General features: G+C 35.3%; 1 protein-coding gene across 4 annotated transcripts in view; it reads right to left on the reverse strand.

The window, feature by feature from the left end:
* The window catches only part of TUT4 (terminal uridylyl transferase 4), a 44,285-nt gene that overhangs the window by 11,590 nt on the left and 5,410 nt on the right, over positions 1 to 27,285 (reverse strand). For 3 of the 4 annotated variants that reach the window (XM_084528411.1, XM_084528408.1, XM_084528409.1), the window contains exons 2-20: positions 24,138 to 24,813; positions 22,188 to 22,351; positions 18,775 to 18,891; positions 16,329 to 16,506; positions 13,022 to 13,110; positions 11,950 to 12,001; positions 11,260 to 11,329; positions 10,000 to 10,126; positions 8,709 to 8,828; positions 8,133 to 8,354; positions 7,817 to 7,991; positions 5,121 to 5,860; positions 4,533 to 4,683; positions 4,020 to 4,106; positions 2,503 to 2,606; positions 2,075 to 2,132; positions 1,877 to 1,980; positions 1,178 to 1,267; positions 566 to 679 (exon numbers count right to left, since the gene is read on the reverse strand). In XM_084528411.1, coding sequence (XP_084384537.1) covers positions 566 to 679; positions 1,178 to 1,267; positions 1,877 to 1,980; positions 2,075 to 2,132; positions 2,503 to 2,606; positions 4,020 to 4,106; positions 4,533 to 4,683; positions 5,121 to 5,860; positions 7,817 to 7,991; positions 8,133 to 8,354; positions 8,709 to 8,828; positions 10,000 to 10,126; positions 11,260 to 11,329; positions 11,950 to 12,001; positions 13,022 to 13,110; positions 16,329 to 16,506; positions 18,775 to 18,891; positions 22,188 to 22,351; positions 24,138 to 24,813 — 3,438 coding nt within the window. The remainder of the gene's footprint in view (positions 1 to 565; positions 680 to 1,177; positions 1,268 to 1,876; positions 1,981 to 2,074; positions 2,133 to 2,502; positions 2,607 to 4,019; positions 4,107 to 4,532; positions 4,684 to 5,120; positions 5,861 to 7,816; positions 7,992 to 8,132; positions 8,355 to 8,708; positions 8,829 to 9,999; positions 10,127 to 11,259; positions 11,330 to 11,949; positions 12,002 to 13,021; positions 13,111 to 16,328; positions 16,507 to 18,774; positions 18,892 to 22,187; positions 22,352 to 24,137; positions 24,814 to 27,285) is intronic. The other variant, XM_084528410.1, reaches the window with a different exon arrangement.

Genomic DNA, 27,285 nt, shown 5'->3' on the forward strand with positions numbered 1-27,285 from the left:
TAGCTAACTAAGTATATTCCTTCACTTACACAAAGAAGGTACAGAATGTTATTTTCTTAAATAAAAGTTGCCAGGCACATGCAAAACAGTACCTTTAAAGTTGTACCTAAGCAATCGTTACCCCTTTTTTCCCCCCTTACCTTATAAAAACAGAAAATGAACTCTGTTATAGATGAATAATTGAACATTTAAAAAAAAAAAAAGTTTGACAGTAATTGATAGACTTGCATCTCATGAGCATCTGCCACAATCTTATTATTACAATTCCCTTCCCTCCCTCACCTGCCTATTTTTCGTTCAAGCCTGCTCATTATGTAAATATCATCCTAAAGCCACAATCCCAAAGTAAATTAACAGCAGAATTTAAATCTAACAGATTCCTGGTTCTGTTGTGACTTTCCTGTTAAGCTTTACCCACTAAAACCATGTGAGAGTTAGAAGCCTGCTAATGAGGAAGTACCTTGTATTTCATTCATCCCTCTAACCCTAAAATGCACAGATTTCTCAGGTCTGGCTTGAAGCAACAGTGCATTTATTTTCCTAGCCTATTTTTCTGTAAACCTACCTCCTGAAGAACTGGAATAACTGGTGGATTTCTCTGTTGTAGGAAGTACAAAACCATAAGGATATAGGCATATGAAGACAGACTACCACGGGATGCATCACCAATGTCACAGCGCTGAAAAAAATACATTTTAAATAAAGTATCGAATTTACATTACGTTATTCAAGAGTAATAACTATGACAGTGAGCAAACACAACCCCACCAGTAATAAACAACGCATTTATTTCATAACTAAAAATTGGTCTATGAAACATGAAAAATAAAAGGCTTTTGAATTAAGTATCATCTGGCAAGCCTAGAACCCAATTAGACTGACATAAAAACAGAAAGCCTTCTAATAGACAAAATATTTTTGGTTTATAACGTGCTGGAATACATGTTAGGAACATTACTGTCTTTCATGGAAATGGACAATTGAAATCTGAGATTAGAACTTGATTCTGACACACATAATCAGATGGAGTATAGTCAGCTTAAGAAAGTGTGAGTCTTCATATGAACAGCATTCTGCTATCTTGCTTAATAGCAACTGTAAAGGAAAGATAAACTTAGTGGTTGTATCAGAAAACACAAATACACGCATACAAATAAGTATGACCTTTTAACATTACCTTTGCAAAAACTTTCATTGTATAGCCCAGATACTGCACTCTAGGATCAATAGCTGCATATGTAGCCAGCATTCTTGTATTATGCTGTGCCTGAAAAAAACAAAATTAAACAGGTTTTTCAATGTAATTTATGGTTTACTATAGTGTAGTCTGCAGTTGAAGCACAGGAAATGCACAATACAATTGGAGGATAAAGAAACACACACAGCTATTCTACAATATTCATGCAACATTTCCTGCACAAACATGACTGAAAGGTGAAATCAGGACATCATTAACAACAATAACCATGGAAAACACCACCAAAAAAACTAAGTCTGTAAGATGACTCACAACTGGATCAAATCCGACTAATTCAATTTTCATAGGAGAATGTGAGCCCGTTACATAAGAAATAGTGCAGTTCATTGTACTAGGCGTAAGCTGGGATGAGATGTACTATTCATGATGGCAGAAAGGCCACTGACTAACAGCTTTTTGGAAGCATTCACAAAAATGCTGTATCATGATACTGATATGCCATCATGCTACTTTCTTTGGGATTAGGGTGTGGCTACTATTTAAATAACGTAGAAAAAAGGAATACACACAAACACTGTAATTCCAGACTCAAAATTACTCCCTCAGATGATTATTTGAAAGAGTTGCAACAATTTAAAAAGTTTTCTTGAACACAAAGGCAAACAAACAGATGCTTACCAGCGTATTGTATAAACTGATATCCCCTTCTAAGCCACTCCGTCTATGTTCAAATTTTACTATAGGCACTTTGGCTGTTGTTATAGGCAAGATGTTTCTCAAACCTGGAGAGGCAACACTTTAGTACATAAAACATTTCTATTAACTACGTATATAGTAAAAGTAAGTATAAAACAGACAATACTTTAAAACACATACCTGGATGCTTCTTGAGAACTTTTGCCAAACCTTCTATTATTTCCTTACAGTTCAATTTCTAGGGAAAATAAATATCACAGCTTCAGATGTTTAAACGTTGATTCTGTCCCAACAAGCACACTTACCATCAAACATGTATTTTGTATAGGAAAAGTCTACGTACAAAAAAGAAAATCTATAAGCCATTTATGTCAACTTGTGACTCATACTCTCTGTGTGGACATTTACGGTGCTCTGAATGTCTACCTACAGAGTACTAAGTAAACTAAGCTGTATCTTATCTTGCTTCAGTTGTGTGGAGTACAACAAGCCAGTGTGCTACTAGCAAAATCCTACCTGCTCTGTGCACAGAAATCCAAACTGAATGAAAAACCTTATAGAGGTCTTGAATTTAAACAGTAAAACACACCAACTTCAGGAGTTCTTACCTCCGCATTTTCATGCCCTTCCAATGTCATGCAGATATCTAGATCACTGTCCCGAAATCCAAATCCATTTTTTGAAGAGCCAAACAAGCAAAGTCTGGCTTTGTCTGATCAAGAAAGTAGATCAAAAAATCAAATAAAGTAAAACAGAGTTCTTTTGCGGTTTAACAGTAAGTGCTTACCATGGAATACTGCTTACTTGAGATGTCTGGGTGCACATAAAAATGAGTTTTAGACAATCTTACAACATCATTTCTAACAATTTGTATTTGATGATGGAAGAAGCATACTATTTGAACTGATTTATACAAAGTGAGGTAGGAAGAAAAAACATGCAATTTTTGAGTGAGGTGTGTTACAGTGTCACTAGCCATTTAAATGTCATCCTTAAGCGCAGTAATTTTATTTATTTATTTATTTTTAATATGCAACTGCACTTTCCTTTTTTTAAATAAATCAACGTGCAACCCCAGACAGCAGTAAAACTCAAAATAGCTCTGCTTTGTCTGTGGGGTTAAGGTACTTAAAATATAAATGGAACCAAAAATATTACCGGATCTATGTTGCATATTGTTCCCGTTACTATGTAAATTTGCCCTCATTAAGTTTCTATAGCCATAACATTGCTTTTATCTTCTTGAACAATGTAAGAATAATAATACTTTACAGAGCAGTATTTCAAAACAGTTTTATATACAACACACGTTTTTGTTTGAAACAAAATATTGTAATGCATTTCCATTCTTGTAAGGGAAAAGAAAGTTATGTAGCCAAGAGAAAGCAATTTCTTCTTAAAATACATTTTGCTGCTAAACTGGAGCCCTAAACCTTTAATGGAATCCGAAATCTTAAAGTATTTCAAGGCTCTGTAACAGGTCTCAATTGTCAGCTGCTGCCAGTAAGTGGAGGGCACAGCCAGCAGACAGAAGTGTAATTCACAGTTCCTTGATCACTGGCCAGCTACAGCAAAATGAATGGTCTTCTGTGTAAAGCAATGGACTGGAATTCAGGAGACCTGTGTTTGGTACCTGCCTCTAGCACTATTTTATAGCATCTCCAAAAAGGTCACTTCTCATCTCCATGCCTTGATTCCATCACTACAATATGATACTTCTTCCTATTTTATAAAAGGGACATGAAGATATAAACTAAGATTTCCAAGACACTCGAACACCGGTGACTTGGCAACTAAAGTACTTGGCCCACAACTCAGATAACATGAAACCCAGCTGGCCAGGACCCATTCAGTCTTTTGCTTTTTTTGTCCTGACTGCAATAGTTCTGTATCTGCATTATCACTCTTGCAGCTTTTCCTACACTCTGGGGACTCTCCCATGGAACGGCACAGGACGGATGTTCGCTTTAGAAGACTACAAGATAGGCTTACACGCAGAGTTAAAACCAGATGCCACTGCTTTAAACATGGACAATGAGCATTAATGAGGTGAATTAAAAAACTTCACACTGGACAACTTCAGTGGAGAAAACAGTATCAAGAATCACTACCTACAGTTACATACCGTTATACTCTTTTCGAATAAATCTTTCCAAACTTGCCAGAATTTGTTCTCTGTTTTGTTGCTCAGATAAAGGAGGAGATAATTCATCTAAATAAAAACAAGTTAAAACACAGTCAACCTGTGACATTCTGCTACCTCAAAAATCTTTTCAGCTAATTAAAATAATCTGATTATATACATTTTTTAAACAAACATTTGCTCTCCTTGAATATCAATTAAAATGTTTTTCCTTCTTTTTATGATGTCATTACAGTTGCTAGGATTTTCTTTCAAATGTCTGATCTTTTGGCAATTAGCCAAACACTGCACCCAAAAGGGGATTTTCCCACAAGATGACGTACAAATTGACAAACACAAGATCTAGTTCTGCCCAGAGACAAGTTTTCTGGGAACACCACCAATTTCTTAGTAACTAACCTAGCAGAACTTCACATTGAACGTACTAGAACGAGCACTTTAACCCTATAACTTTTTTTTTTTTTTTTTCAGATCACATATCACAGTTCAACTTACCAAAACATCTCTTACAGACGATATCAAGTATTTCTCGAAACCTGTCTGTCAATGGTGGTAGTGGTTTTAGATCAATTTTCTTAAAATCCTCTGGGCAGTCATTTTTGGAATGTCCATCCCGTTTGCAGATGCTGCATACTATAGTTGGAGGCTTACAAAAAAAGAAAAAAACACAAACACCATTTTCCTTTTAAAATTGTTCAGCAGATCTAGCATTTGCATTTAAGTTATGCAACCAAGAATATTTAACATCTGAACAGCAGAGCATCTACATAAAACATGAGCACGTCTCAACAGGCTGCATTTATTTCTTACAGTGCATAAGAGTACCTGAAAATTCTACAAGAAAGTAGATGTGGAAATCAAAAAGCTGTGCATAATATGGGGGCAACAGACTGCCTAGTATAAATGATGTAAATGTTCAGTGGTTTTCAGTCCAGAGTAACAGGTACTCTAAAAATGCCAGAGCTACCATTCATAACAGACTGGAACAACAGATAGAAAATCCCATTACCCATCCACCCTTAATTTTAGTTATTTGAGAATACCAGCCCACTCATACCAGCACAGCTTAAATAAGCCACTTACCTTTCCTGAAGTTAAAATAAACTTATCAAATACATAATGCATTTCTTCCGTAGAGAGTCTGCCTTCATCTTTGAGATCGTGAGCTTCCACCATTGCTTTACAGTTGTGCGAGGTAGCTGGTGTGCCAGTGCACTGATTCTGAGAAGACTCTGTTACCAAATTCTGTCTACTTTCAGCATCAGAAAATTCATTACTAGAATTTGTGTCATAGGACTGATGTTCACTGCAGTTACAATGGTGGCTTAGCTCACCTTCAGTTAGACAAGCTTCTGAAATTTCTAGATCCTCCCTCTCTTTAAGTGATTTTTGCTTTAATTCACAGCACTCGTTAGAAATAAGGGATAAAGCTGTTTCTTTGTCTTCATCATAACTAGAGTCCAATGTTGAAAGTAGCAAAGAGTCTCTGTTCTTGGAAGTATATTTTTTGGCTACACATTCTACCATTTCATTACATTCAAGATCATTCTCTGGTATGTTACATCCACTTCCTGTATTTTGTTTATCTACAACTTTTTTCCCTTGTGGAAGGCAACAGTTGGCAACAGATTCTTCAGATCTTGTGGATTTCTTATTAATTTTCCCTTTTTCTTTCTTTCTGGTATCTGGCTTGGATTTAATCCCATCTTTACTTTGTGGACATGCAAAATATTTATACGCTGTCCTAAATCGCTCCAGGATGTACTCAAATACCATCTGGCTATTTAGACTTCGTGCAACATTCCTCTTTAGTGCAAAAGGATCTAGGAAGAAAAACAATAATTTCATTAGCAATCTTTAATTGCTGCATTTCAAATAGCTAATCCAGACTAAAGTAGTTAAAACACTTAAATTATGATACAGTAGTTCAAAGTGAAAGATTCTTATAATGTAATCCAGAACCACATTTGGATACACTTAAACAATGTAGGGCCCATAAGGCTTCTTGGATTTCCTCCATACAAAACAACACGTGTGGCCACAAATGGCCAGCTAACATAAGCTACCCTGAATAGAGTTAGTTTTAAAAGGAAAAAACACAGGTACATTATGCCACTATATCATGGTGAACTTCTAAGCTAGAAATGAAAATAAACGTACATGTATTTTGCCTTTGTAAGTCTGCCTGCACATTTTTCTTCATTAAAGAAGATTTGCATTTCCAGTACAAAATTAATTTATCTAAGAGTAATATTATGGTTATAAGTATGACGTGAACTAATCTCACCAGGTTTCATTCTTAGTCCTTCCTAGCAATTTCTAGATCAAACATTTTTTTCCAAGTAAAAAGAGCACTTACATAGTTGCTCTACGTTTCCCTTGGAAGACAGCATCAAATTGAGATTCTGTTACTCACTTCAAAGTTTCAGTTACAAATTTTACATTAAAAAAACAAAGACACTACTGCACACACAAAAAACACAAGCAACAGAAGCCCAATACAATCTTTCTTTCTCAAGAATTTGTACTTTCATCTTACAGGTTTTAGTTTCCCTCACACTGACTACGTACTAGTCTAATTTTAAAGCTTTCTAGCTAAAACTTATTGAAAGAAAGTAGTGGGAAGAAAAGAATTGGGAAAAGAAAGCCATGTGAGTGATTTCAAGACCCTCTACTTGACATACGCCTCAACAATTCATTACCTGAATTAGAAGGAAAAGTAAGGAGAAGGAAAACCTTACTGACTGGTCCTTCAATATTCCTTTAGTAACTTGTTCTTTACCTGTACGATTCTCCTTGACCTATTTATCCTTACCCCTCTCTCACCTCATATGTGTTACAGAAAACACAATTCATCAACATATCTGTATCAACTGTGTCCAAAATTCATTACTCATGCTTTTATAAAAATATCACCTTAAATGGTTTCTTAGCCTTCCTCACATCCCCAATTCTTGTATTCTTAAGGCCAATTCAGAATGCCATGCATTGCTCTGTGACTTTCCCTGTTAAGTATCGTTTACATATTTTTTCTGAGCTGAGGAACAGAAATAAAGACGTCTTCCAGTTATAAAGAAGTAACAAACAAAACACATTTCTTTCTTTGTCTTTCTCTCCCCAACATACATAACTCAGGTTACGTATTACCATCAAATTCACATGGTCTTCTCCCCACAAAAGCATTTCTCAGACCATGGTATTCAGACCATGAAGCATAGTCTATGACATGCTATTCAGTTTCACAGCATGGAAATACTACCAACAGGGAAAGGGGCAGCGGTCACTTTAGTGGTTTGCTCCAGTTAAACCCTGATCAGAATTAACCTCTCTGCCCAACCTGCACCAGAATCAGAAAAACTGATAGCTGGCAACACTCAAAATACATTGCAGTTATGGAAATGCATGTAGAGATGCCAAAAATTCATAATATCAGAATTAACAAAAAGGAAAAAAATAACAGTTTACAGAATTAATGGTTTACAGAAATAAATTAAATAGATGGAGATAAGAACAGAATGTTAAGAAACAGTGAAAAAAATTTACACGTTGTTTTTTTAAGGACTAGAATTGCAAAAAGTAATGTTACAGAGAAAAATGGTCTGTAAACAGTCTAAACAGTTGACAGAATATACCAAAAAAAGAAAACAAACAAGAAAACTTTCCTCTCCAATATCATTTAATTTACTGTCCAGATATGCTGTGACAGACCTGTTAAGTACAGGGTATATGAAGATAATAACGTATGATGACTACAGAACGAGAAAAAGGTATTATCCTACCTTCAATGGCTATCCGCCTTTTAGGCCAGTTCTTGTTCTCTCTGGTTAAGAGCTCTTGTACCCGTATGCTGATGACATATTCCTCCAAAGCAAATTCCAGTGTGTAAAACTTCAACAGTTCTAACCACAGTTGCCCCAGTGAAACTTGGTGAGGGGTTTTGAATGCTAAGAGTGACTGAAATAGACAGATAAGAACACTCAGCTGCACTAATACAGCCTTTTTTTTTTCCTGGTTCCATCCAGTATAATGTTTAAAGATCAAAAACAGGACTAGGACACAGAATATGATTTCAGCGAAATAAAACCATTGACTTACATTGCCGTGTTTCTCCTTTGTATTATTTTGGCTTTCCACTTCTGAGCTGGTTACCTTCTTACCACCACCTTTTTGTTGTTCAACTTTAGTTTTACCTTCTGCTCCAACTGAGTTTTTTGCTGAACCATTTGTTGGTGGTTTGTACTCCCACCGTACAAACTTCTCTTCTTCTATACCTTTCAGTTGGTGGTCATCTGGCTTCTTTGAATCAAAGCCTTCAATCTAACAACAATTAAAGCAGTTCTGAAACAAGACTGTATATAACACACACAACCAAAAGTTTTCACCAAAAGCAACAATGACATTTGTAATATTTAACCCTCTCAAGAATAACTGACGACAGAAAAGTAAATTTAAAGTACAAAGTATTTCCCCTTCCTCCAAAATACAGCTTGGTACAACTGCACAGGCTATAGCAGCTGTCTTTAGGCATCACCTGTATGAGGATTAAATACCAGTACGTTCTATTTACAAATTTCTTAAGCAAATTGTTTTTCCGTATTTTATGACCTTACAGAAATTACTGAGATTATTTCAATGTTAACAGTAGGGTTACTGTATTATCAAAACACTTACCCAATTACCCAAATAGGATGGTAAAATAGGTGGTTTTCTTTGTTGAAGAAAAAATATCACCATTAAGGCAAAGGAATATGAAGGAATTCCACCTTCAGCCTGACAGTCAATGTGGCAGAGCTGTAAGAGAATAAAACCATTACTTTTCTGGTATAACATCAGCATTTCAATTTAAGATGTATCATAAAAACACAAATATTTAAGAAATGATGTGAGATAAATACTAAAGCCAAATGGAAAACCCTTTTTCTCAAAAACCACAATCAACAATGTGTTTCATTTTATTTTTAGAAATGCATAGAAAAAATGGTAAAGTAGTACAATCAATTCTCAGTCATCAATTGTTCATCTGTGATCCAGATCATAATACAACACACCACTTTTCTTGTAGTATTTGCCACAATTAAAAGCATAGATCAGTCAGGCCATGTATAAAGAAAATGCAAGTTAAAATAACTCATACAGTTTTAGTTACACTAATTTATTTTCTATTACTTTCCTTAGTTTCTTCACATTTTGTGATTGTAGGGCACATTTATGTTCCTATCTACAATTCCGGTCAACTGCCAGGTACTTGCTACTGTGCGGTAGGTATCTCATGTATGGAGATTCTATGCATCTGGTTGTAATTTGATATTGATCTTTCTCATGGGAACTCATGAGACATGTAATATATGTATCAGATGTCAAATAGTTTTTCTTCGTAGTTTCTATTGCTGTTTCTTTAAATATTATAAAGCAGATATTTTGGTTAAAACACCTTACTAAATCATACAACATTAATAGCATTAAAAAAGTAGTTTTTTGATAAAGCAAAGACGTTTTAAGTATGGCCTGACAGCAATTTCATTACTCCATTTCATGGCAGTTAAACGCTGGCTGTGAACACTAACTTGATTCCTCTGGTCTCCACTGACATCTGTAAGAAATACAGCAGGATATGGCAACAGCCTCTTTTTGAGCAAATGTACCTTTTTTCAATGCTACCTCAACAGCAGGGCGTTTGCAAGACCTGTTTGTTCTGCTGAGCTAGTTTTTAAGGAAAATTAACCATTTTTAAGAAACCAGAACACTAGCTTGCCAACAGAATAGTGGGAGCTCCAGAAACGTATATAATTTCACCAACAAAATCTTCAGTTACATTCTGGCACGTTGAGGTAACAGAGGTGAACTAATGGTATGAAGTTCTGTTCTACAAATACATCTGTGGTATATTATACATTACACTGTACACAGTACTTAAAAATAGGAAATAAACATATTTAAATATCCTCAATGTTTATAAACTTACTCTAGCCCAGTAGCGGAAAGCCAAAACCAAGGGGATGAGGACAGGCTCCAGTTTACCAAGTGCAGCCAGAAGGTCAGTTGTAAGGCAAGCCACATCATTTCTAGCACTTACTTTACATGTCAAACCACTGTAATTGCAAATGCAAGACAGAAAAGAAACAAAAAATAGTTAACTCCTTGAGTACCCAAACATTTTCTTGGGGGGGGGGGGGGGGGGCATTGGGGCATTTCCACCATACTAAAAACATTCATTAAGGTGTCTCCCTATGAAAGATCCCGATCTTTTAAACAAAAGCTATGGAATATACTCTAATTTTCTTTACTATTAACTCATCAGTTGAATCTGGAACTTACAGAAATTCATTAAATGTAAAAATAAAAAATGTCATTACAGTACAACTAAAAATACAGAAGAATTTGCTCTGAGTTTAAGTTCTGCCATTACTTAATTGTGCAATCTTACACAACTCACAAACTCCATGTACATCTTCCACGCACTAAATAAACATATAAAACCAGGTCAGCTTCATGTAAGAGTTGTTAAGTCCACAGAAAAGTTTATCTAAACACTTTTTGTTTTGATTCTCAAAATAATTATTTCAATTCTCTTAATACTTAAAATGTATTTGTATAATCTACAAATGCAGAAAAAGATACGCCCATCCTTGTTGCATTTAATTCCCCAGAACTTCAATCATACGCTTCTAGTCAGTCAAAACAATGTGAACATCATTCAACAACTACATTTCATTTTGTAGGTTGCTACTGCTTAGGAATTTACAACACTGACATATGACATGTCTTTACTGGCAATGTGAATCTTATAAAATCTTTTCAAACAATTGGATTAATCTAATGGCAGAAACTTTAAATATTAAATATTAGTATTGAATTTAAAATATTAAATTTAAATATTAAATTTAAAATATTAAGTGTATGTAAATAAACTTTAATGTTAATGCTTAAATATTTAATTTAAATATTTAAAATAAACTGAGTCCCGTTCAGTCACATTTCCTTTAACTACAAGTAGAAATTTTATTTTCAGACTCCTACAACCAATGAGATATATGTATCTTGTCTAGTCCAGGCACATGAACATAGCTAAGCTTCCTTTCTAGATTTTATTTTTGTTATCAGCAATTCCCTTTTGATGTGAAAGTCAGCTAACACTTATCGTCACAAGTGCACACAAGCAGCCGATATGAACAAGCATAGCAGAAAGCGGAATCTCATTAAAATCCTTTCCAATGACACATACCTTTTAATATCTTTGCAAAAGACAACAGGAACTTTGGCATGAAAATCTGACTCCACATCTGAGTAGACAGCTAAGCAAGGAGAAAAAAACATTAGACATCGAAGTTGTCCATAGTTTTCCCAGTTGTGTCTTCAAAATTTAACATTACATTTATACCAAACATTTACAAAGAAATTCAAATTAAGTGCTGCATTTCTAACCACTAAGCATTATTTTCTGGTTACTTTCACTCCTTTCAAGTGGAGCTGATCTATTATACGTTGTCTAAAAGATCAAAAATGCAATGTTACTTGTGTCACCTGGCTCAAGATAAGCAGCTAGATAACTTCCTGACAGGACAAAATTCCAAAAGTCTTGTAATAGTTCCCACTAATGTTTGTATATAAGTGGAAAGTGGCTGCCAAGTTTACTGCTTGGAATTTCTCCTATAAAGTGAAAATGTTTGAGATACCAGGTCAAAAAGTATTGCTGCTAATTCTGACAGTCCAAAATGGCTGGACTACCTGGGTGGCCATCCTCCTGCTGCACTTAGACAAGCACTGATGGTCATAAAAATCACACTCAAAAACAATTCAGATAATGTGGTTGAAAATATTTTTTAATAAAGTTTAATAAAAAGTTAAGCATAAAAACAAGTGAATAGTAATTGAAATTTTAATTAAATAGGAATAAGATGCATCTAAGACTCACCGCTGTTCTTCAAGATTTCAAGCACCTGTATCAGAACATCTGGTTGACTCATCTAAAATGACAAAATTAGAACAGTTTACATTATTCAGACTAACCTATTTTACACTTAATTTCAAACTATTTAAGTTGCACGGTGATGATGTTTTATATGCCATATAGTAACAAGGTGAAAATATACCACTAGAAATGCACAATTACAAAGTATTTGATGTCAGAACTTTCTTTCCCAATGGTTTTTAAAGGTTAACATTTTCAATGAGTTTGCTTTTCTTCCCAGAAATCAACTATAACTTTTGAAGTAGTGTTTCAAGGATACACTGTAAATTGTTCAAAGAAAACTACAAATTAGCACCATTTCTAAGCTTCTGTGAAGTGACACAACATGCTCCACAAACACTTTTTTGAAAAAGGCTTCATTTCATTTCCTAACTGCCGTATCATTGCAAAATTTTATGTGTAAATATGTATCCAGATCCAGAACACATACTGGCCAAGAGCAAGTTCATCAGCTGTGTCTCTAACAAATATCTTGCTCATATCACATACTAAACATGAACTAACAATTCCAACATTTAAAGGGAAGTTATATTGCTCTGCAGGATTTCTGCACCACAGCGAACCGTAACCTGGGATATGGCATCTATTTGTAATTGTCTAAAACATCAAAGGAAAGTTGTCACTGTTAGATGAACCTCTGAAAAAAAAAAAAAAAAAAAAAAAGAAAAGAAAGGGACAGGAGATTAAGACTTAGGAGATTCTGCTGTCTGAATCCTGAGTGCATAATAGCACTCTTAGCTGGAGCCAACTATTTTCATACTGCCTCAATGCTTCTTCGACAAATTTTAAGAAAGGCTAGCAGAAGAATGTGCAAAACATGGAATTCAAGTTGTCTAGTAAATAATGGAACACTTTAGCACTTGATTCATAGCACACCTGACACCAAATCAAAGATTATACACTTCATGCTGTTCTAAAAAGAGTAGGTCCCAACAGAAGATTAAGGCAATGCAGAAGAAACAAATGGACTCGATTAAAAAAATGTTTAAGTTAAAACAAGATAATATCTACTCACCTTAGGGGGGAACTTTATATCAATGTTAACATCGCTGGTTTTAAAAGCGAACCGAGTTAAACAGGAGCCATACATCCTCAGTGAACAGTCTGGAAGACAGAGAAACAATTATTTATAATTATTAGCTAGAAAAAAAAAAATTAGTTAATGGTGATACTCTAACTCCCAAGTAGTACTCCCAGATTAATAAATACTGAACCACTTTCTCATTCCTGTGAAGTCTAGTTATTTGTATAGCACAGCATCACAGGAAAACTAGTAATTCAAATAGTAAAATTGCCAAATGTCTAAAATTTTTCAAGCTATTTTGAAATAATTTTGCAATGCAGCCTGTAGATTTAGTTTTTAATGAAACTAACTATGGACTTACAGTAAGTGTCATCATCTCAGTGCAAGATTTTAATTACTTTTTTTGTTAATAATGTGATTTTACAGGAGCAGTTAGCCAGTTACAAAGTTCTTTGTTGCCTCATACACTTTTGTCAAATATTTTTGTATAAACTACAAACTCCACCAATGACATTAGCAAGTTCCTACGCACAATTCACTATGAAACATGCATATAAAACAAAACTTCAACATAATTCAAGCCAGAGTACCCATTTAACAGTATTTTTGTAGTTAATACAGTTCCTTACCTGCAATGATATACAACAGACCTAGTCTAAACTAATTAGAAAGTAACCATTCAGTAATGATATGATGAAAAATGTCATTCCAGTCCATAAACAGTAATTCATTCCATTTCATTAATCAATTTCCATAGACTAAAACTTTCCTTTAATGTATACATATTAAGGCTCTGACATATTTATGCCATCTGAAAATTAAGACTATTCTCAACCCCTTCCAAATCACTTATCATTCGGGGCAGTGAGGAGGGATCACAGAACCCCTCACAAGGATTCTCACCACAGAATGGCTGAGGTCAAAAGGGACCTCTGAAGGCCCTCTAGTTCAGCCTCCTGCTCACACACAGTCACCCTGAGGTGAGGATGCTCAGGACTGTGTCTAGGTGGGTTTTAAATATCTCCAAAAAAGGAGACTTTATAACTTCTCTAAGCAACTTGTTCCAGTGTTCAAACAGGCTTTTTCTTGCATTTTTTCATATTGCCTTTATTTGTGTTCTGACCAAATACTTTCCAGCAGAACCACCATAAAATAACTCATAAGAGAAAATAAACCTTACACATACACACCTTCAAAAAATCCTTTGTCTATTTCTCACTGTGTGGAAACTAGTTCTCTCAAAAATGAATTTGCGTATACTAAATATATGAATAAACAATCCCCTGTAACTGCTTCCTGTAGATTTTCATAGTAGCAGTAATTTTTGCATAGTTCTATCACGACTTCAAGCATTAGAAAACCATGTCAGAACATCCCGTGTTTGCTACACCATATGTGAGTTGATTTTTTTTCCTAATTTACAACTTTTGAAAACACATTCACTAAAACACTATAGGCTTTGAAATGGGAAGTAAGTTGCCACTCACTGCTACAGACACACCGCTCCACATCAGCTCATCACCCCAAACAATTCAAGCAGCTGAATGACACCAGTAATCTTCACAATTATTTACAAAAATAGTTATCATTTCTTTTGTTTTCTCTTATATTAAAATACTATCAGAGGAAAACTCAATAGTGTGTCAGAACAGAAGTCTGTAATAGGAGCCACATGTGGCAATACCACAAAGCAAACACATTTATCCAAGTTCTACCCTACAAACCCTACCTCTACTTAGCATTCTTATGTTTAAAAAAAATAATACAGCTCCTAAAACTAAGGCTGATAATCCTACAGCAAAGAAAGTAAAAAATATCCTTCTTACTACAATATTTTTACAAAGCAAAGTGGAAGAAGTAAGGTATTTCTAAAATAAAGTCAGAAAATCAACCCAGTTTTAATACAGATTAAATAAAAAGTTTTTGTCAATGCCGTTATTACTTTGTTCCATTCAGATTCACTGAAAAGCAAACCATTGATCACATAATGTCAACATTATGGCAGCTCCAAAAATTAGCTCTCAAATTTCCAGTATCAATTGCACCACAGAAGATAATGGGAAATCAATGCAAAGAGACAAGTCCCAGAGTTTATTTTGTCTATATGTTTGTCTATTTGTACATTTAGGTTACTTTATTTTCCGACAGTACTATTAATTAGATTTGAATTAACATGTTCTACTACAGTACCACACTGCATATATGAAAGGGGAAAAAATTAACTTATCCAGACAATTTTTAGGAACTTTATTGAGCCACTGAAGACATAAATGTGACTAAACATTATACTTACTCAGACTGGTTTTTTTTTTGTTTTGTTTTTTGTTTTTTTTTAATCAACATAACGCATTTTGATCAAGGAGAGGGCAGATGAGGTATGATATTTATATATAGCTAAGTAAATGTAGTATTTTGACCTTTTTAAGGGACCTCTAGAATTCAAGGGACTTTTGGAAGCACCAGTTGACCTCTCAGTACACCTCCTTCCATTTACTGCTCACTAGTTATAAATATACAGAAGAAGAAATACTTGTTAAACAATAACCTTTGCTGACCTGAATGACTTGTTTTAATGAACAGTTACGGATTAGTACCTGTAGATATTTCAGATCACAATTAAATACTGAAAATGTCCTGTATGCTCACCAAAACTACTGAGGTCTATTTTTTATTTTTTTAAAGCATAGATTTGGGCTGGGGGGAGGGGGGGGTGGAGGGGGGCGGGGAGGAGGAAAGAGTCTGAAAGATACCACAAATAACTTAAGGACTGGTAGGAAAAAAAGATACATATTCTTTTCATTTGATTTCAAGCATCTTCTCATTTTTTCCCTCCTAACCCCTTCCATCATTCATGCCAGCATAATTAAGTGCACTTGAAAAACAAGTCACATTATAAAAGCCACAGACAATTATACCTAACTGCTAAGTTAGATACAGGTGGAAAGATTTGTAGCACTAGAGCCTGAGGGAGATTCTCAGTGGCTGAGGCTTTAAACATAACCTGGAAGGAAATATTTGGTGGAAATTTCCAGCCTTCATCAAAAATCATGATGTTAAAAGAGGATCAATAGCTTCAATAAACACATACCAGAAAGAAGCAAAGGTAAGGACAATCATATTTTCCTCCTTTTGTAGATTTGTTAGCTTTTTTAAAAAAAATCAACTGCCAGTCAGTATTAAAATGCCTATATATATTAATATCATATGATATAAAGATACTTTAACCTCAAATGTATTAATTCACCATTAATAAAAAGAACAATTTTCACCTAGAGAAAATGGAGGATACTATGGATACCTGGTAAGGGCTGTTGAATAATTTTCTCCATCTCGTTTACAATTTCTTGACGAATTCTGAAGTCATCATCTGATATGCCTTGTTCATTTGCTGCCTCAATGAGTGTAAAACTCAGAGCAGCCAACTGTGCAGAAGAAGGGGGTGGGAGGGCACGCAGCTCATTTTCTTCTTGTTTTTCCTGAATAATTGTTGGATGATAAAAGTAAAAACTGATATTTTAAGAGAAAAGGTTATGTCGTAGTATATATGTATCAATGTATGTATCTCATAGTACTGCATGGTATGTAAGCAATGCATCGTTTGCTGTTTGTGTTCTTATTTACATGGGGTCCTGACCAAACATTTTCAAAGGTAGGAACTCTGCCCAGCCTAACTGGCACATGCAGTAGTGCGGCTCACAAATGACAGTAGATGCTCAGTGTTTAAAAGAGAACATGTCTCACAGCTGGCAACTGGGGAAGAAATCTGGTGTGCTACATTCCTGAACCACATTTTCTGACAGTTCTGAAACAGAAATCATCCAAGGAAATAAAAAGCTCTAACTGTTCCTACATAATAAAAGTAACTGAGTTGAAAATGAGTTGAAAAAGATTTTCTAGAATTACACAGATTTTACGAGTGGATTGTATCTGAAGGAAAGGTATCAGTGGCAGAAAAGATATTCTTAGCTCCAAGAAGCTTTTAAGAAGTTGAATCTCCTCCCACTGATGCCTAAACAGCCAGTGCTAGAAAGTGCTGGGTTTAGTGCATCAGATTAAAATTAATTTTAATCCAACAGCAATTAATATGTCAGATGCATCAAGTCATTTAGGGACAAGTGAAACAACTTTTTTCCACAAATTCATCAACTAAACAAAATCTGACTGACACCAGAAATAAATAATAACCAGAAAATATTTATGCACTAAGACAACACATCAGTCCGGTATGAAAATAATGTTTGATTAGTACTAGGTTTCATCTATCACCTCTTCTTCTTTTCTCACTTGAAAAGATAAGACAGAATATGCACATTTTTAAAAGTGAGTGGTTGAGTTTTTTGTTTTTATGTTTTGTTTTTAATGTCACTGCTTTATGTATTTTCTTGATCAAGGAACGAGAGCTGCTACAAAGCTTATCTGACAGTCCTACATCTAATAATTTGAGCTGTAATTAGGTATATTTTATGTTGTTACATTTAGACAGTTACACACCACTTACCACTGCAATGTGGTGTACAACATAAAACTATTTGAAGGCAAGTGTTAAGAACTGAAACCACTCCCTGTTCTCTAGCATTTCCATTCAGTGGTAAAGAAACCTCTCAATTTTTGTTTCCATGCCCAGATGCAAAGCATGGTACAGAAGTGTTTCCATATCAAATGTGGGGATGGTCTGTTGCCATTATTGTTCAGTTGTTGGTCATTTATTTTTTCCTTGGTGCAAGTTAACAGCCAGAAAAAAAAAAAGAAAAAAAAAGAAAAAAAAAACAGTATCCTTTTCAACTAGTAACTGAACATAAAAACAAAAGTGTTCCTTTACAAGATTCTTAGGATCTACAGCATTCACTTTTCTAGGTGATGACTTGCAAATTTAAGAGAAATAGATCATTAATTACAAACCAGTTTGGTAAGAAATGCATGGAAACAAGAATAATAGACTGAACTTTGGGAAACAGGTGTAGGAAGATTATTCAAGCCATCTGAAACACAAAACTATGTATTTGTGATTTTGTAGTTCTATCAACATTTACAAAAATGGGTTGGCATGAAAATCTGTGCATGTAACATTTCTTAAAACAACACGAACAGTAACAAGAGTATCTAATAAGGAAACCACTTTTTTTTTTTTTTTTTTTTTACTGAAAACCTTAGAACTGTACAGATATTTTTCATATCAAACCCCTATGTAACCCCAGAGAGATGATGAGTGACATCTCAGGAAATGAATCCCTCTCTGCTTTAGCTCTTTCTTTCATCTACACATACTATCCCCTCTGCTTTCCCATCCTAGAAAGGATATAGATAAAACCTAACAAGTCAGACAAAAGAGAAAAAAAATAGAAAAACACACACACATGAAAACACACAAAAAAAATCCCAACCCCAACTCCAGCCCCTGGAGGTCTTGCTACCAGTGGTATTACTTTTGAAAGAAACTGAAGAACTAAATACATTTCTCACCTAAGTTACCTTGCCTTCTCTTACTAAGTGCGATGAACTGCCCACTACTCAGAGACACTAATTCAGAAGTAATGGCCAAAAATGTTCTTTCCTCTCTGTCTGGACAGATATCAAGCCCTTCCTCTCAAACAGAAAAGGAGCAACAGAAATTTGTGGATCTCTGCTCAGCACACACAAACTTTCACCTAAATGAAGATGACCAAAGAGAATATACCACATAACAAAAAAAAAAATCTTTAAGAAAAACAGGAAAAATCATTCATAATTTTTATTTGTTAACTTACCATTATATTTTTCTTATGACGCTTTTCTTTAATATGCTTGTGAGCTCCCTGGATATTTTCAATGTGAACTAAGCAGAGCTTGCATAGATACTGACAGTTGGTGTATTCTGGGGAGCGCTGGGGAAAAATGGCCATAGATTAAAAGAAAATGTTTCTGCCAATCGTGTCTGAAAAACTCAACTGTTTGAATAACAAATTCTATTTAACAATTATGTAACATTTGTAATGTCAAGGTGCTTTGCAAACATTAACTAATCTTCAGAAAACACGGTGGAAATGGATTTTTACCCATATGACACGTGGGGAGCGTGAAGAAAGGAAATGAGATGAGTTGGACATTACACTTCCCAGTAGATTTTAGTGATGCAAGATTAAGACTGAAGAGTTTATGCCTCTTAAGGCTGAACTAGAGGCCAGTAAGCCATTCCCTTGTCAGCTCAAGCTTTTAATAACTATGGATTTATTAAATCTCAGCATCTATCCGCCTTTCTCTGATGAGAAAATAGGAAGTATTCATCACATTATCTACTATACATGTTATGACAGATGGTGTTGTTGTTTGGCTAGCATATTCCGAGTGCGCTGTGCAAGTACTGCATTTTTTTTCTATTTAAAAGGGTTCAGCTGGCCAACAAGGAGAAAGATAGCCAGTTTCTGACTTACTGATGACTATACCCTGGGTAAGGTGGGATCCTCTGACAAGGGATAAAATTATTCCATTTTGAGTAACAATTTGTTATGCTCAGCATTTTGGATGGACAGGCTGGGAGAGACAGAGTACCCAAATGGGGAGCTGCAGCCTGACGGACTCAAGAGTCTGCAAGAAGCAGCTGAGCAGACAAGCCTTAAGAAACAATGGGAAAAAAAAAAAATCTTCATATTCTTAGGGTTCAGGAGGGCACAATGTGGAGTTTTTCAACAAGGAAAACACAGAGAACTACAAGATCAAAAGGCAGAAAGGACAGTCTCTGCGAAGATGTGGTGTTGTTCTTGAAATTCTACTTTAATCTCTCTCATCCTGCAGTTATGGTTTCTTACTCTAATAAAGCACAGCTATAGGAAACCTTTTTATATGTTCACATCAAAGACCAAGAGGGACAGTTCTTCCTCATGTTGCTCTTGAACGGATCCCAAAGAAAAGCCTTCGTTTTCCTGCAGACTTGTTAGGGCTTTTCTAATAATTGCTATCAGCTATAATAGGAAGAGAGCAAAACACACCTACTTAGAATTTTCATCCTAATTCTAATATATCCATATTTACTAATTCTGAAAAGTATACCAAAAACACCAGCTGTTTAAACAGTGACATAACAATGAATGAACAGAGAACACTTATTTCTTATACTGAAGATCTAAACCACTGCTGAATTTGGGCAGGTTTTTCCATATAATGAATCTATCTTTAGCTTTTGGAAAAAAAAAAAAAAAAAAAAAAGGAAAATGAAGCCCTGAGTCTCCAACTACAGATCAATTTACAGTAACACTGTCATGACACTCATCGCTAAGTCTCTTCATCCTTATTTTAATGAGATTGTTACCTAATAAAATGAAATTAAATACCTATTTGGAACACAATCTACAGTTACATTTGGCTAGCTCAAGTATTCAATAGCCGATGACTGAAGCAGATCAAAAATAATACTTTAACACTCTTCTGAAACTATCAGCAAAAACAGTATTAAAAATGATTGGATATTTCTTTCCTACACTGATCTGTAGTATTATGCCAACAGATATTATTGCCAGAAAGGTTGAATCACGTAATGCTTTTTTATTTTGCCTCTGTCATAAAGCCTATTTTCACCATCTAGTTATGCATAAGACCAATGAAAGAATGAGAAACAAACAATAAAAAAAAAAAAAAAAAAAAAAAAACACAAATATTTCAGTATATCAGATGCCTTAGAAGAAGCCAGGTCTGGTGAAGTCTGTGCTTTGCTCTTCACAGTGCTAATCCACCTCAGAGCCAGATAGATTTTAATGGGAAGGTTCCAGATCACTAGAAAAGCAAAACTCGAGACTATCTTTAAAATGCTAGAAAGGATGAACCAATGAATTAGAGGCCAGTCAGTATTAGTGTCCGGAAAAATACTGTAACAAATAAGTTATTAATAAGCATATAGGAAAAAAGTGGGTCATAGGTGCTATAAACAAACTGTACTAAACCTATTTCAGGGTTGCCTTTCTAAAAGAAAATCATAGAGCTTGAAGAAACAGCAGATGTTGCATCTTGAATTTTACAACGTTTTTGTCACTTGACAGTATCACTCTAAAAGGAGACCATAAATACTATCTAAATAAAGAATAAGGTGAGAATGAAGCTGCTCAGAAAACTGTCCTCATAGCACGCATCCTTAGACTGGTTCACCACCAGTCTAAAAGCATGTGCCAAATAGTTTTCAACAGAGGTCCTTCTGGGGTGAGAATCTTTCACATTTTTGTTAAAGACTTATGAAATGCAATACAGCGTATGTTGACTACACATGAGAAAAACACCATTGTGAGACTACAGACTTTGTAAGACAATAATTCAGTGATCACAGCAAATGAGAGAAATGGAGTAATTAACTTGCAATTAAATAGTATCAAAGTATTGTTCTTCCTTAGAAATGGTGAACTGCAAGAAATACAGTGCAGGGAACACCTGGTTGGACATTTCTTAAGAAAAGGATGTGGGGAGCTGGTCAATCTACAAGCCAGACCAGATGATCTTGGAGGTCTTTTCCAAGCTTAATGATTCTAAGTCAAAATCCTATTGGAAGACATGCCTGCAAGGAGATATAATGTAATGATCTTCAAAAAGAAGATGTAAAGTAATGATCTTCAAATGTGTAGAAAATTGCTGAAGAAAGTTAGATCTTAGGACAGCATCCAAGGGATTAAAATACTCCAAGAGACACTTAAGTTAGACATCAAGAAAAAACTTCTGAGTTACACCTATAATGACATCAAAATTTGTTTCCCTTGAGATTACTAAAACAACTTAGAAAAAACATTTTTAAGGTTTTGTCTTAAATAGAGGTGATTTGTACTTGTAAAAGGCTAACATACTGAAGATAAAATGAAGTTCCTCTCAATCCTATAACCCAAGTTTCCAGGTAAATGGACTTCCTAGAAAATCTTCCAAAAGTATAAAACTGAAAACCTTCAGGTCTGCAAACTTTTAAAAAAATACTGTTCTATAAACACTCCACGTACCAAAAAAGGCACAGTAAATTTTCAGTCTGTATATTTTGTCACAATGAATGACTCAGTCAACTACTACGGTTAGTATCACTTAAGTGATTCACCATAAAGAAGAAAGAAACAGAGGCAACAGGCTACAGTGGAAATACCACCTAACCTGAAATATGGTGATGACAGTGAAAGAAGACATCCATTTTCTTTTTTAACGGATAAATAACTCAACCTACTTTTTCAAGTCGGGAGATATAATCTCTTTCCAGACGTTCTTCAGCTTGTTTCAATCCCAGTTGCTGTTCAGCTGTCAGATTAGATTCATCAATAACAGCAGTGTTTTCTAAATAATCAGCTTCCAAGGTATGTTCTTTAGTTGATTCAGAATTCTTTATTTTACCTAGAGAAAGAAACAGTCATTTTCTTCAGAGGAAAGTAAAGGTTAGAGTACAGAAGCCAAAGCAGCTAAGAGCATCTCATTAAGAAGCCAGACACAAACTGGAGCGATATTCTAGGGTTGTTTTTTTGTCCGAAGTCTGACCATCTGACCACCTTAGACATTAGAATCTTTCCAGTATGTTAACCAGTATTTTGGAGAGACTTCAAAGACTACTGTACTACTAAGCACACTATCAAAAAGAGAAGAAAAAAACAAACAAGGTGGATTTGTTCTGTATTTCAGTCCTAGCTTCATAATCTCTACAAAGTTCTTCAAGGCAAAAAAGTTTTTTTGTTATTCAGAATAGAAAACACGAGATCCTAACGCTATACTTAACAGACATAAAAATACTAGGCTTTTTTTTTTTTCCACCCAATACATTTTGCTATAGAAACAGTCATAAAATCGCTTTAAAGACACTCATCCAAATGACCTTACAACGCCAGTTACCAGATATTTCAACCGCTCAGGTCAGAAGGCTGTTGGAGTTGCATCTGAACAGACCGTGACACCTTGCCACCAAGGGCTAGCAACCACGGAGTTCTGGAACGCTGCTACTCACAAACACACACCAGTCAATTCCAAAAGTCCAGTTCCTCCAGATGCCTATGAGTTGTTCATTGCTCATTAAGCTCTACAAACATCTTCATCTTAAATTCTTCCAGTAGTTTTTGCATCACCAAAGGTGAGAGGGTTTCCTCCCCACCCTATTTTTTTTTTTTTTTTTTTAAATCCAAGATCTTTACACCCTCCACCTCCCTGACTAACTAGGAAAAAAATAAAAAAGTGAGCAAGTTTTCAAGTCCTGGTTTGTTGGTGACAGATGGTCCCTACAGCACATGATGGCAGTCTACAAAGAGCTGGCTGATCAGAGGACGCTGCCATTTCAACTTGTTTTTCCTGTTTTTTTTTTTTTTTTTTTTTTTTTTTATAAGCATAGCTAAAAAAAAAAATGCACTTTAATATTTTCCCTTGTATTGCTCCACAAGCCACTGCTGTAGCTGTTGCAGTAGTGGGAAATATTTCAAGTAGAAGCTCTGCACTCTGACATTGCCATTGTAAAGCAGTATTTTATTAGAAAACACTGTGTTCTGAAGAAGCGTGACTAAGTCTGTGATGAGGAGCTAACTTAAAACGAGACAAATCCTGATCCAGATATTTAATTTTGAAATTGAAAAAGACACAAAAATTGAACACTCATAAGGGTAACCACTGATGGATGGGAAGCATTCCACAGCTCCCTAAATTAAACAGCCATCTGCCAAACCATCTTTTAAGCATTTTTAGTAATAAAAAGAATGTAACAACCTCAGAAAAAAGGTAAATATTTTCCTCATACCTATAAAAAAAAAAAAAAAAAAGACTTATTGCAGATTTTTTCTCCTGCTCTTTCTGAAAAGCAGGAATATCTGGCATTTCCATAAATGGCAGTGATGTTATGAAGGGTTCTCCCCCAGCCCAAGACATTATATTCCCAAAATTGCCTGAAACCCACGCACTCTAAGTCTCTTGCAAAGACATTTAGGTCTTAGGCAGAAGAAAAAGGGACAGCTATTACCATAATCTCTTATGCTCTATGTAACATGCTTATATTAATATGTTCTCTGTAAATGCAGTCAGCAACTTACTATATGTAAAAAAAAAAAAAAAAAAAATTACACCAATATACACATTTCAAAGCCCATTTCAGATTGTTAACCATTTTACCAGAACAAAAACAAGTAAAGCAGTGCTGAATAATACTCACTGAAGTCATCAGGCTTCTGTTCCAGTTTTCTTTGATCTGAAGCAGTCTTACCAGGATCACCAGTTTGATCAACACTAGTCTCCAACGCATGAACTCCCAGTGGATTTTCCAATGCCAGTTTCCCTTTCTGAGCAGCTGTTAAGGTTTCCGCACTGACCCCATTCCCTGAAACATGGGAACCTGGAAAGTTTTCTCCCACTTGTTGAGCTTTTGTTTGTTTCAGGTTTTCCACTGCTGATGATATATTAGAATTTTTTTTTGCTTTTCCATGACTTCGATCCTGAACGCTTGATACTGTATCTTTAGTTCCAGGATTACAACTATTAACTTTGCATGATTTATTTTCTCCTTGTTTTTCAGGAAAAACATCATTTTGTTTATTTTTTTTGCTGTTGTTCCCGCTTGGAGAACTTCTCCCAATATCCTTCACAGATTTGTCATTTCTATTATGTTTATAATTTTGATTATTTGTAACTTTGACTGCTTTGCCTTCCTCACAGACAAGACGGACAGACTTCCTTGGGTCATGATTTCCATTCTTTGAGCTCTTGGCCTCTTCCATTATAGTGAAGACCTGCTTCTCCAGTCTCTTGAGACCACTTGAAGTGCAATTCTTCAGTAATGTAAAGTTGATTTTAAATCCACTGTGCAGGCAAGGATCGTGGCTGATTGTCTGCTGAAGAAATGATACATGTTTGTAAACGGAAGGGAAAATACCAAAGCTCTACATAGGAAACATTAAAATAAGCCTCTCTAAAGAAAAGTGAAACTCCTAATGGTTATAGAGGCAGCATGTTCCCCCCTACAGGCATAAGTGAATTTTCATAACACATTCCACATTAAAATAAAACTCATGAAAATTTTATAAACTTTACTTCTGTATAAAAGAAGGGGCAATATGAAGAAACAAAAAAAATGGCAGAATGTGGTATAAAAACACTCTGATTAAACTGCCAACAGCTTGCTTTTTTCTTTCTTTCCTATTTTTGGCTTTAGAAAAAAAAATTAAAAACAAGATATCTGCAACTACACTGAAAATTTGAAAAGAATATAACACATCTAAAAAAAAATACCACACAACAAAACACACTGCTCAAGAAAGCTAATTCAGTTTCCAGCATACAAGCTCCATTTTCTTAACTGAAAAAATATTTAGTGATATAACTCAAACTATTGGGAATAAATCTGACATCTGACCTGCCACCTACATCCACAGATACTTAAGCACAACATTTAACATATACAATTCTCACATGTTAATTGCCACCAATTAAGTAAGATTTTCATTAGTCAAAAAAAAAAAAAACAAAAAAAAAACAGAAGCAGGAGGTATTTTGTTTAGCTGCAGATTACCTTGACTTATCTAAACCTCTGTCCTTTAAGTGGTATATCATCTGATTTTTATTTTGGAGACAACTCAAAGATTGGTGTTACAACGGGAAGCTGAGCACGAATAATGGAACCTGTTTTTAAGGAATTACACTCACTTATGTAGAAAATGAAGAAAAATAATCTGTAGCAAAAGCCTGGATTCTTTTTAAAAAAAAAAAAAAAAAAAAACAACCTTGAGATAGCAATAAAAAAGGAGAATGACGAATTAGACACAAAATAAAATCAATGTTGTAGAGCTATAGCAAGATTTGGAATTCTGGAGCACAGTTTCTCTCTTTCCTGTCCACCTACGTACTTAGTAGTTAAAAGCGTGATCCATGGAAATTTCTGGGTTTTAGAGAAACTATCCAAATAAGTAGCTTATCATTTAGTGAAGGAATAACAAAAAAAAAAATCCATGGATTACAACAATTAGGAGTAACACAATGTACTTCTGTACTTAAAAAAGGAAAAAAACAAATGGATCAGATTAAAATGTCTGTTAAAAATCTAATTTTTCTGAATATCATCAATATAAAGGACAGTAATTTATTTATTTTTTCAGGCTATATAATGCAGTTACTCTCTCTCTCACTTTAAAGAGATGCAAGCCAGGAAATACTTCTGGATGCAAACCACATACTAAAAATGGATAACTTAAGCCTCTGTTAATATCACCAAAAATATGCATTATGTTTCAGAAAAATTAAAAACAAAACCAAAAGCAACACCAAGAATTGTTATGCAGTTAATGACAGCATCAGAGTGTTTAATAAGAAATCTTGAAAGAGAACAAAAAACCTATACTAGTACATCCATTCCAGCAGCTAGGCATTTTAGGTCACAAAGTCATGTATTTAATATTACAACTGTTCTCTATCAAACACTGATTACACCCAGCTCACGCTTCTAGACAAAAAATGCAGAATATTAAGCAGTATTTGCCTTTGGATTGCAGCTGGCCTTTCCCATTGCAATTCTTATTAGCCCAGCACCAGAAACGATGGCCCACCCATACCAGAGTCATTCAGGGAGAAGGGCACGGGTGGGCTCAATGTCCTCGTGTGCCTGGCCACCTGTTGGAAGCATTGCTCCATCACCTATAGATGTCACAGCTACATGCAGCACACTGCTACCTGCCAACAATCCGCTGCTCTCCTGCAAAGATTTTTTTCTTTAGTGGAAACAAAAGAAAATGCAGGCAAAGATTTCAAATTCTGAATTCCTCCTTATGCTTTAGTTGCTCATTTTCGGGGTGGGGAGCATGGGGAAGGAAGGCAGAGAGCAGTTCCACTTTCATTTCTGACACACATGCCACCATTTGACCCTGGACTATAGCACACCCAGGCCACGCTTCTGCATTCGCTGTAGGCTGGCACCAGCCCTGATGGGAGCAAGAAGCCTTTTTTTCCAGCCCCAGCTCCTTACTCCCAATCCTCCGGTGCTCCCTCAAGCGCTTCTGCAGCCCAGTCCAGCTGGACTTCACGCTGGCACCGGGGAGGAGCAGCAGCAGCAGGGGGGGAACAGCAAAGCAGCACAAGTGCCCTGCAACAACAACTGTTGGCAGGAAGGCCAGCTTGAAGTTACCATAAAAACGTGGCAGCAAAAGGAGAGCTTCATTTAGCTCTGCTTCTTCTATGACAAATTGTTAAGTTCAGATTGTAAAAGAAGGCTTAAAAAAAATGCACAAAAACTACTCTGAACTCAGTTTGATCTCATCCATTCAATACGATATAGTTACACGAAGAATATATAAGCTCTAATCAAATGCACAAAC

The sequence above is a fragment of the Aythya ferina genome (genome assembly GCF_964211825.1).
Source record: "Aythya ferina genome assembly, chromosome: 8".
NCBI classification, from domain to species: domain Eukaryota; kingdom Metazoa; phylum Chordata; class Aves; order Anseriformes; family Anatidae; genus Aythya; species Aythya ferina.